Source organism: Ahaetulla prasina, chromosome 2, assembly GCF_028640845.1.
Source record: "Ahaetulla prasina isolate Xishuangbanna chromosome 2, ASM2864084v1, whole genome shotgun sequence".
Lineage (NCBI taxonomy): Eukaryota > Metazoa > Chordata > Lepidosauria > Squamata > Colubridae > Ahaetulla > Ahaetulla prasina.
This window is the reverse complement of record NC_080540.1, coordinates 60,545,775-60,558,353: the sequence shown is the minus strand read 5'-3', so window position 1 is coordinate 60,558,353 and position 12,579 is coordinate 60,545,775. Positions and strand designations below refer to the sequence as shown.

The 12,579-nt window shown below is 34.9% G+C and overlaps 1 protein-coding gene across 2 annotated transcripts in view; it reads right to left on the bottom strand.

Moving 5' to 3' along the window:
• EEFSEC (eukaryotic elongation factor, selenocysteine-tRNA specific) overlaps positions 1-12,579 on the bottom strand; it is a 187,678-nt gene that overhangs the window by 122,066 nt on the left and 53,033 nt on the right. For both annotated transcript variants that reach the window (XM_058170044.1, XM_058170043.1), the window contains exons 3-4: positions 11,562-11,658; positions 9,709-9,873 (exon numbers count right to left, since the gene is read on the bottom strand). In XM_058170044.1, coding sequence (XP_058026027.1) covers positions 9,709-9,873; positions 11,562-11,658 — 262 coding nt within the window. The remainder of the gene's footprint in view (positions 1-9,708; positions 9,874-11,561; positions 11,659-12,579) is intronic.

The following is a 12,579-nucleotide window of genomic DNA, read 5'->3' as shown; positions in this document are numbered from 1 at the left end:
ATTAATGTAAGACAGCTTTGTTCATTTATTAAAAGCATTACAATTCAACAATTTGAAATTCCAAATGAGCAAGAGGCTGCAACACATTCCAACACATGCAACTAGTATGTCTTTATTATGGAAAGAATTAAAATGGGACATTTGGGAATCTTTTTGTGAAAACCTGAATCTCAAAATATACTCCAAACAGTTAATACAATTGAAGGAGAAATGGAATTCATTATTTGCAGGAGCTAAATAGACACATTACCACAAAATCTGCAGGGAAATATTTGTACTTATATCTCACAAAAGCTACGAAGGGAAACATATTTTTATTTCTAAGATCAGCATTAGAGATAAGTAAACACACAATTCCATGTGATGCAAATCCACACTGTAGGACTGCACCACAGAATAATGTAATCGCATAAAAAACAGCAGCAAATACACATTTGGTCACAAAATGTGTACTTTCATAATGGGGAACCAACTGAATGGGAAATATCTTAAGATAAATCCAGGTGTTCTCATCCAAATACATTTCTTACAATATAGGAAAATGGCTTCTATACTGCAAGTTCTGTCCATATCAGACAGTGTAAATTCAATTGTTTCTTCGTATATCTGAACAGAATTTGGAGATGAAGCATACATAACTATAAGTCAGAAAATAACAGACTTAAAATGTGAAAAATTCACATACATGCTTTAAAAAGTGATTATATGCTTCAATTCCTTGAAGAGAGATTGTGTTAACAAAGTCCTCTCTCAGTTTTAAAAGGTTGTAATAAGCCTCAATTTTCCTTTCTTAAAATTGTAATGAACTGTGCTTGTTACTCTTCTGTTCATAAAATATTCAAATATATTTTTATACTAGAAAAGTGCAAAAACTTAATGCACAGACCTATCAAACCAATGTCTTTTATATTTTGATTGTTCTTATTTACAAACTGGAAGAATGTTAGAAATGAAAGAATGTTGGTAGAAACAAGCAAATTAACCAATTAACCTTGCACATCTCACTTATACTCTATTTTATGTTGTGAAAACACCAAGAACAGAGCACCAATTAAGCTATCCACATTCATTAACTTAGTAATACACTACATTTTTCATAATATTTAACCTTGAATGAAGAAATAAGTGCTTCTCTAATTCTTTGGTACTCTTTTCCCTTGATTTACGTGGAAGGAAAAAAAAGACATTTTCAGGTGTCTTTAAAAAGTTGCAGTACTCTATTATCAGAGCTCAAAATAAGAATAAAAAATTATACTTCCCAGTTTGAATTGATCGCATAATAACAACTGCCAGGATCCTCAAAAATAATAGCTGCTATAAAATATTATTAGGTATTTTAAAGACTTTTATAATTTACCTTTAGTAATAATTTATATGATTTTTGACCAAAACAGAAAAAAGTAACTTCAGCAACAGTTTTATTCCTTTCCAAATTCCTACTATCTTTGTATATAAAATGGCTAAGGGGCATTTTTCTTGTCTAAGTATTTGTTGCTCTGGCACTACAGAGAAAGGAAATAACTTTGTAATTTAACATTCATTCAGCTCTAGTAATTTTTCTATAAGTCTTTGGCTCCATCTGCTGACTTTTAATGTTCAAAATAATTGATAATGGCTGAAGCATTAGTCTTAGAATCTTAATTTGAAGGTCATTCCTTTTAGTCATGAGAAGCACTTCAGATCAGGATCATCACTGAAATGGCTTGAAACAATTGAAGAGCAATTTCAGAATAATACTACTATATGAAGCTAATCCAGGAACACAGCCTAGGTACCAGTTTTCAGAACTTTTAAAATGAATCAAGTTAAACTAAAAAAAAACCTAAACTAAAAGAAAAGCAACAAGTGGCAGCAACACAGAAACCTGTATCAATCCAAGCCATGATTTGTAGTCTTACTGAATAAAGCACATTTTTAACTCGTAAAATACCCTAAGCCAAAACAAATCAAATAAAATTATGGATTACTGTGATATATGAATCCAGTCACCATATTATAATTACTGACATATTATTTCATTGTTATATTGCCTGCAAATTAAAAATAAAAACTGGAAATCTTTGTTCCTGCAGATAATTTTCTCTAATAAACACTTTTGCACAAAATTTGTAGAGAGTCAGAAAGTTGATCTTGGACAAACTATGCAAAAATGGTTACAAAAACGAAAGTAAACTCTAAGCCTGGGAAGGAGAATCTATAGATAACCCTTACTTAATGACCAGTTACTTAATGACTGATCAAAATTATGGTGGACTTGGAAAGGACGCTTTATAGCCTGTAAAGAACTTTTGACTGTCTTAATATGTCATGCCATCCTCCCCCAATTATGTGATCATGATCTGAGTTCTTGGCTTGGGACCAATTGCCATGTGCCTCACGATCATTTATTTATTTATTTATTTATTATTCATATTTATATACCGCCCTATCTCCCGAAGGACTCAGGGCGGTTCACAGGCATATAAAACATTTATATACAAAATTAAGATAATCATTAAAAAACTTATTCTAATGCCTAATTATTAAAAAATATAAATATAAGTATTAAAACCAATTTAAAACCCCTATAAATTTAAAATCTAAGCCAGTCCTGCACAGATGAATAAATGTGTCTTGAGCTCGCGACGGAAGGTTCAGAGGTCCGGAAGTTGACGGAGTCCTGGGGGGAGTTCGTTCCAGAGGGTGGGAGCCCCCACAGAGAAGGCCCTTCCCCTGGGCGTCGCCAGACGACACTGCCTAGCTGACGGCACCCTGAGGAGTCCCTCTCTGTGAGAGCGCACGGGTCGGTGAGAGGTATTCGGTAGCAGTAGGCGGTCCCGTAAATAACCCTGCCCTATGCCATGGAGCGCTTTGAAGGTGGTTACCAAAACCTTGAAGCGCACCCGGAAGGCCACAGGTAGCCAGTGCAGTCTGCGCAGGATTGGTGTCATACGGGAGCCACGAGGGGCTCCCTTTATAACCCGCGCAGCCGCATTCTGAACTAACTGCAGCCTCCGGATGCCCTTCAAGGGGAGCCCCATGTAGAGAGCATTGCAGTAATCCATTTTAAATTCAGTGTTAACTTTTTTTTCGTTATATAATGGTAGTTCTTATAAATACTTGCAAACCTCAACCTGAATTCTAAACTGAAACTCAAATACTACATCTAGAAAAATGGGATCAATATTGAAAATATATAGTAGTTAAGTAAAACATCTTTTGGAAATAAGACCATAAAACAAGCTGCGCAGAATTACAATAAAGCTTTACCTAACCCAAGCTTTTTGTTCTCCCAACAACTCATAAGGTGTCTATGAGATGCTCAGAACTACAACATCATCTTTAAGCATAGAAGCCAGCAAGTTCAGGCTGGATGAAGAGCTCACCATCTCCAATAGCAGATCTACACTGATCAATCTACATATCATGTCAGCGGTCTGCTCTACAGCAGTAGCTTCTATTGGGGTGCAGTGCTGCAATTTAAGAATGAGGCAGCCCTGTTCCCTGCTAAACAAGTCCAGGACAAAAGTTCAGTAGGTCAGCCAAGAGGATATAAGAGCTGGAGCCAGGGAAGAAACTGATGCTGTCTAATTTAGCCAAGACCCAACATGTAGCAAAGAAGACAAATGTGCAGCACAACCCATTTGGAGTAGAGATGCTGATGGAAATAATGTGGCCATTAATGTTTATCCAAGATAATAACATACGTAGATGTATATATTTTCTTTAATTTATATACTTTTTTATTGAATGAAAATATTCCATTTGTTCATACTATAATTTATATTCATTTTTTAGATAATGACATAAGGTAGAAAAATATATAAAGTCAAAACAGTCAAAATGATTCAATTCATAATTCAATAAATTCATATGATCTCAACATTCCCAAATACAAATCATGATTCCTTATAACTTAAACTACATATGAAAATTAAAAAATAAAAGTCAGAGTTAACATTTTACAAAACAACCATTACAAATTAACACAAAAATAGAAATTAATCCTAAACTGAATTAAAAATGAGAAATAAAAAGGCAGAGCTATAGACTTGTTTTGATTTTAGTATTTCAATTTGTTTTCCAACTTTCAAAATTTCTAAAAATTTTGTTCCTACTATATTTTTATTTTGAGCTTATTTAGTAGAACCCCAGAACGACGAGTTTTCCTTCATAAATAAATTTTATTGAAAAGGATTTTTTTTAGAAACAGCATGATAACTTACATTAATTCCAAAGTAGAGTCCAATCAGATATTTGGCAGATTAAAGCAAACAAAATAATCCAAATTTTTGAATTTATTACATATAGAGTTTTTTTTAAAAAAAGCATTAATCAGGCTCTTTCCTGGTCAATATGACTGTATTAACTACACAAGCAGAGGAGATCTCTGATTAATATAAACATTAATGCTACCAAGCTTTGAAGCATTCCCTCCACTATTTTTTCCCTCTATCCCAACCAAGAAAAAAATGAACTGTGTATCTATTCAGTAGCTCTCTTATTCCATATTATAAACTGATCCCATATGAAATAAATCTATTAAACCAACGTATGTTCCTACATAACATCAATTAAGCCGAACATCTCATATATAATCATCAGTGGAAAACGATATACCATGACTAAATTACAGGATTCAGATGTTCAAATTCTAATCAGAAATTATTTGTGTTTTCCAAAATCATGCAAAGCATTAGTCTGGATTTTATTATTACTTCTATTTCACATGCAAGATTAATGCATATTACAGTAAGTCAGGATCAGTTTTTAGTGTTACATAATATTGAAGAATGGCTGCAGCAGTGAAGAAGATGAGTTACGGCTTAGAAAAGTCAGGTTTAGATTGCTAAGGCATGAAAGTTCATTGGGTGACTTTTGGTCTGTGGACCCCTAACTGACCTGTGATAGAAAGTTGCTTTGACTGAGAGAAGGTAGCGAGAGTATCAAGCCATTACAGAAAAGATATCTGAGTCTTAAGAAAGTAGAAAAGATATGAAAGAAACTCAGAACAACTCCACCTTGTTTGTGCTAAGTATAAAATGTGGTAGAATGAGGCCTTAATGGGCTTTCAAGATTCTGTGAGAATAACCTAATCATGTTAGGGAATATTCCAAGCCTTTCAAGCCTCTTAAAAACTCCTATTTGTTGAGCTTGTCTATTTCAAAGGATGACAGCACCAGTGCAATGTACAAGAACTGTATGATGCCACGACTGACAGATTTGCACTGGTTATTAATTGCTCACAAGCACAATTTAAGGCACTGATGTTGAGCTTTAATGTCCAACTGTTTGAGAGTTGAAAGAAATACAAAGGTGGTGCATAAATTCAGCAAATAAAGAAACTCGAAATGTTCAGATTTCTACTTATATTCCAACACAAGTCTATGAACAAGGTATGAATTTAAAAAAGCAGATCAAAATGAACGTGATAAACCTGAATACAAAATAGTGTACCTTATAAACTCTTCAGCCTATTGAACAATCACATGTACTGTCAGGAACAACTTAGGACAGTTATTCCTTTAAAAATGAAAACTTTATATGCAGTTCAACAAAAGACAATTTGAAGGGATATTTTAGTCAAAAGAAGAGAGAGGAAGATGAGGATTGAGTTTGCCTTACTAAACCTTCTATTCAAAATTTGCAAACACTTGCAAATGTGTACAACTACTATTATTCATAGGCTTCAAAAAACTTCAGCGTATTCTACTGTAACACAATTAAAAAATTTAATCACCCCTACCCAAATCTTTTGGAGAGGTCTGTTCTCAATAAAACTATTTCCTGCACTAATACAAATGATTTAAGAATCTTAAACTTAAGAAATGCATTATATTCAACAATTGTACTGTAAGGCAAGAAACAAGACTAAAGAAGTTTGAAGTTTCTGCATCTCCAACTCAAAATGTATCCCCTGATGTATCTGTAAGTTTATATCACATCTTACTTGAAAACAACTTTCAGTGAAGAAAGGTACAATAGACAAATTATAATATAATAACAAGCAAATATACAACTACGTTAAGAAAAATAACAAAAAGATACCAACCCAACTTAAGCATAACAATAATAAACCCCCAAAACCATACTGAAAAAATGTATTATAATGGTCTTCCAAAGCTATCTGAACTGGATTGCAGGGGCACACAGCCACTCATTTCAAATAGTATTAACTCAAGTATACTATTTATCATAGCAAAATAACGCCTCCTGTGAAGTGCTTATCATAGATTGTATCAACTGTAGATCACTACTTCCAACTAATAAATTCAGTTTTAGAAAAAATTAGGACCTAAACAAAGTGAAGGTATCAGATTTGATGAACGGTACTTTTAATTAGGAATGTGGTGGCTCAGTGGCTAAGATGCCGAGCTTGTTGATCGAATGGTTGGCAGTTCAGCAGTTCGAATCCCTAGTGTCGTGTAATGGAATAAGCTCCCGTTACTTGTTCCAGTTTCTGCCAACCTAGCATTTCGAAAGCACGTAAAAATGCAAGTAGAAAAATAGGGACCACTTTTGGTGGGAAGGTAAAAGCATTCCGTGCGCCTTTGGCATTTAGTCATACCGGCCACATGACCATGGAGACATCTTCAGACAGAGCTGGCTCTTCGGCTTTGAAACAGAGAAGAGCACTGGCCTCTAGAGTTGGGAATGACTGGCACATATGTGCGAGGGGAACCTTTACTTTTACCTTACTTTCAATTAATCACAAATCAATTTGTATAATATGGCATACAACTATTTTAATAGGACAACCGAGCCTATAAAATATAGCGATTACCCAGTCGTCAAGCTAAGAGATTACTTCAGTATTTTTGAATTGATTGATTGTATGTCTTCAAGTCGTTGTTGGCTCTTAGTGACCACATAGACAGACTTTTCCCCTGACAAAAATCTGTCCCTAACCTGGTCTTTCACCTGGTGCACATACTGGATGGTGCACAGCCTGGAATATTAGGCAAACACAAATCCCAATTGTATTAAATCACTTCCTATTTAAGAAAGAGAGAAAACATCCTATTGGATATTAGCACTCAGAAATGTTACTCCTAAAATGGAAATGGCAACAGACATATCACATACACGGCGATTTTTAAAATGTACATAGTACCAGAGGGCTAGTAAAAAATTGTATTATCACTACACTTTCAAACAATCAATAAGGGATTCACGTGTTTCAGCATGTACCATTGAGTAAGTAGTATTAAACTGCTTCATTGAAGAATTATTTGCTACGTCAGAGATTTCTCACATACACAAACAAGCAGCACCCAACATTCTCTCACTGCAGTTCAAATAATCAACCCCAGATGGCAATTTACATAGTCAACACTGTAAAGGAATCTGTGTGCTGCTAGCATTCTCAACCTCAATCAGAGAGTATGGGCGTTTGAGAATGTCACTGTTTATTTTTAATTGCTCTGTCCCTCCTTTCGGCAAGTTCAGGCGGTCACACACGTCGAAGTCTATTAGTAGAATAGGTATGAGATGCCACTTTATTTGCTGGGAGGGATCCTTGCGCTTGGAAAGCAGCTGTTTTGCAATGTCCCCAATGCCCAGTGGGCATCAGCTGTCAATCTCAGTTAGCAAAAGGTCAGGGCAAAGAAAGGTCAAGGAATGTCATAATCCACAATGTGTTATAAGATCTTTCGCTTCTATTGCTTTGTAGGATTGAGAATTGGTAAAACTTCCCACAGGTAATCCAGTTTAAACACTTCATGAAATAGATAACAGGAAAACAAATTTAATCTCCAATTGTAATTTCAACAGTCCATATCCATATATATGCAGTGGAGCGATGCATGCTTACTTAAAATTACTATGCCAAATGATGAATTATAGTGCCATTCTATCTGGCAATCATTCTCAAATTACTTCTGAGGCTCAAATGGGTTATGTTTATTGATTTCTCAAAAGGTACTGAAAACAGTTCTCTTCCATGGAACATTTGGACACTATAATAGTATCTCTTTGGGTGAGGGAGAGAATCTGTTGTTGTCCCTTCCACATGGTGCTGTCTTTTGGTGTTTATTTTGAACTGTTACGGTTTTTATATGAAAAGCTGTTCAGACTCAATGGAGTTGGTTGGCCTAAAATTTTGAAATATAAATAAACTGCCGCTTTGGTTCATTTTTTGGGGGGGGAGGGGGGAGGCTTTATATTTTGTGGAAAGTGGAAAGATTAATAGGTTTGGTATTTATGGTGGTTTTATATTTTTGATTCCTATAAAAGCCTTGCTTTATTTCAGTGATGTAATATATAAATAAAATTATATTCCTATGTAATGAGCAGAGTATGCTCTGAAAGCATCACCATAGAAATAATTTTAATTAACTGGTCCTCTTAGACACCTCCACAGTGTTTGTGTTACATCTCTTCAGCTTCATTTCACACATGATCCCATAGTATCATCTCTCTTCAACAGTTAAGATAATTTATTTCCAATCCAGCAGTAGTTCAGCAGGATACTGTATGTACTGAACCTGATTTTCCAGTAAAAATCATTAAAAAACTCTTGCTTCACCCAACCAACTCCTAGACAATCCTCCCCCACAGAGGTTAATAAATTGAACAGAGGAATGGTAATATGACACTTCATAGCTCACCTTCTGAGCTGGTGGGGAGACGGGGTGGGGGGGGGGCGATGAGGAACATAGGATGGGAATTTTTGAATCAAGCAGTGATTTCTACATGTAGAAGTCAGCAGCAGCAATGACAACAAAAAATTAGTTTGGGTGCAAAAATGGTATCAAGTATAGAAGGACCTTTCTTAAAGTTAATAATGAGTCTGACCTATTCATAAAGTAATTATACTAATTCTCTATTTCAAGTCTAAATCTTGATGGATTTTCTACTTTTTTAAAAAAAAATAGGATTGGATTCTTCTTTCTCTATTATGCTAATCAATTGGCCAACTGAAAAGATTAGGTTGCAGTTAAAATACAAGAATGGAACATTTAGATAAAACTGAATTCTTTCATCAAGTCCAACTGGTTGGTAACCGAACTTAAATAGCTGCCAGACTCAACCCTTAAAATAGGCTTTTTCTGGTTCTAGAAATTTCTTATTTATCCTTTAATTTAATATTTTTTCATTTACATGTCTTTGTTTGCTGGTCATTTTCTTCATTATAAAGAGAGAGTAACAATACTCTCTCTTTATAATGAAGAAAATGACCAGCAAACAAAGACATGTAAATGAAAAAATATTATTTTTATGTCATAGTAAGATTTTCTTGAATTTTCTTGATTTTCTTACTTTTTTTATATCAACATTTATTCCCGAAGGAACAAACTAGATTCTTGGACACTTTTCATTGCAGCCAAATATAGTGTTTCTCTGTTGTTTTTTATTTCATTAAAATATCCTGAATTTGGTCTCTTCTCATTTTTCTGCACCAGTAAAATCAGATGAGATGTGTTCTCTACTTAAGTGCCTTGAAAGAGTTTTTCTTTTTTCCTTTTTAAACTCCTTTGTTTCTGGGATCTCCCCTTTTGAAGACTCATTTTCAGGCATCCATTTTGCTTGCAAAGTATATAGTTTGCAAATCAGGCCAACATTATTATATTAAAAATTACCCAATTCTGTACAGTATTCCTAAAGGATTTTTTAAAGTTCCAATTGAGCAAGCCAAATGAAGGTAGTTAGGTATATTACAGGAGCAGCAAACTTTCTGGCCTTTTCTTTCTTTGATAAAGATATTAAAACCAAAAATGATATACACACCTTCAAGGCAGGAATTTCCACATTGTCCCCAATATTAACTGAGCCTGAAAGAATAGTTCCTGTCATCACAGTGCCTTGGCCCTTGATGGAAAAACAGTGGTCAATGGCCATAAGGAATGATCCTGAAGGATCTCTTGTTGGTATGTAAGCCTCTGACTTTAGGACCTAAAAGCAAGAGAAAATAAGACCTGTATATTGACAAAATGTCACATAAGACACAAAGAAATGAAGAGAAAAGGTACGTGATTGATTTCACCACAGCATAGCTTTCTGTTGCAACAAGATTGGAATAGTCCAAGGTCAAATAAATTGTTTGCACTCCCCAGGAGGTGCAGATTTAGCAGCAGCAACTGGATTTGATTTTCTGCCGTAAAGTTTTGATGCAGTGCAATCAGCCTGATTAGCAAAATATGTCACAGAAAAGTTTCTGCCAACACCTATGCAAATACAGCGGCAATAACTATTTGTAATTCTGGGAAAGAAAGGATAACGTACTAGTTCTCAGAATGCACATACATAATTAAAAGGTCAAAATGCAGCATTTTTTTTTTACTCTATTTTTACAACTTTGACTAATAGAAAAATTATGGCAAGGTTTTGAAGAACAATAAAGGCATACTGGCAATTGAAGTTTCATTTTTCCACTAGCTCTATCCAGAAATACATCACTAAGAATAAGCAGCTGGAGAAGAAAGGAAGTTTCAGGAAGAAGGCGTATGAGAAATTCAAGATCTGTCAGAAGGAGTATGAGAAGCTGGAGAAGTACCAAGGCCTGCAGGAGGAACTGGAGAACATGTAGAAAGTAAAGGCCAAAGTGGCCCGAGTGGTGACAGGAGCACCCAAAGCTGTAGATGACATCATGACTGGCTGTAAACTGAGCACATACACTGATCCAGTATCTGATTTTTTTTAATATAAACAATGCTGTGCTTCAATAGTTAGATGGCCTAGACATTGGTATTTGCTAATCTAGATAATCTAGATGAAATGTTAACATATATTGCTAGTCCATGTATGATATGCCATACGCTAAACAAATAATAATAATAGAGCTGCAAACCCAGGAACAACATCAGAGCTCTCTGTCCAGAAGAGTGCAGTGCTAGGAATAGTTAAGACACTGCACAGAATCCACAAACTTCCAGGCCTCTGATAGAGGATTCAAGATTGAGGAAGTTACAGACCAACCACCCAGTTTCTTCCTTTGGGCCCTGTATTTCTCTGGCTTCTCACACACTTTCTTCCTGATGTTGCTGTCACTTGGCACAGCTACATCTATCGTCACCAGATGTTACTGCACATAATGCCAGCTGTGTGCCATTCAGTATATGTGTTCCTGACTGCATCGTACACCCTGTCACACGTTGACAGTGCTGGACTGTCTCTGAGGCATCTTGCTTCTATGGATCTGGTAATGCCTGTTGTTATGCTGATATGTTCAGTTCCTCAGTGCTGTATTTTAATTTTAATTCAGCCCTTTTGAATCATTGGTAGGATTTCTCAATTTCTTCCACCTCAACTATCAGTGAATGGAATTTAGATCTGTAAACCTGTTGTAAAGTCATGATGCATTTATAAGTCTCAACTCTTAGAAATGAGAATATAGATGGGAATATAGAAGACTCACTTGCAAAACTGTTAATGAATGAAGAAAAGTTCAATTCCATACATACTTATCTGAGAGTAAATACTACTAAAATCAGTGGAGCTTATTTCCAAATAAATGGCATGGGATTCTACCACTCTATTATCAAAGGAATGTTTACCAGTCCATTGAACTAGGATTTTGATTATGCCTACAGCCTTGAGCCATCACATAATATTAATAATATTAGCATTTTAAAGATACGTACCTCAATTAATTCCGAAACTCCTATTGGAGTCAGAGTTTCTGGGGCCTCTGGACCACCGGGTTTTGCTGCAGTAGAAACTATAGGACATCCATGGAACCTGGTCCAAAAACAGAATCCATCTATGAGACCAGTTGTATAATAAAGTTACAATTCAGACATTTCCCAGTGCGGTTTACATAACATCACTATTCTATTAAATTTCAATCTATCTCTAGCTATAATTTAACAAAAAAAAATAATCTAACTAGTTTCTAAATTGTTTTAAAAATGAAAGAAGCATAACTGGAATTAATACAGCTTTGAATAACCCCCAACCACTGAGTTCTGAGAGGCTCAGATGAAGCCTTCACATGAAGGCTTTCATATTTCTTGTGCATAGACTAGTAGCCTCCTGTAATACTGGCTCTGAAATAATAGAAGGATAATCTAAATTCCTGTAGCATCTCAGGTTGCTTTTTTACTTTCACCAGCATAATTAAGCTATCACCTAGATAAGTTTGTTACTTTCCTATTTTCTTCATGCTGCCAAAGAAATTCAGCTATAGGAACTCAATCATTTCAACATTGAAATAATGTTCTTAATGCTAAACTAATATTTATTCTAGGCATATTTTGTTAAACAAGCCAGAATCAAATCACCAACAAGCCAAGTAAATTACAGCTTATCTGATTAATACCTGGCTTACCATTCATCTTTTAGGCCAATATCATAATGTATCTCAGGTGCCCTAGCAGAAATAAAGGATCAGAAAGGCATGGAAGTCACCTCATAAATCTTCAACAGTTCTAACGTATCCATAGAAGTTTTCTACTTCTATATTGTTTCCTAATAACTGAAGCTTTTGGGTGAAATATTAGACAAATAATTTTCCTACATACCTTTCCAAAACAATGTGTAGGTTTTTTAAAAATACATTTGAAGAATATATGGAAAAAAATCATATATGGTATAAATTTCTTCAGCGAAACATTGTTTTTAAAAATAGTTTTAAACTAACTACTTAGTTTAAGTATTGCC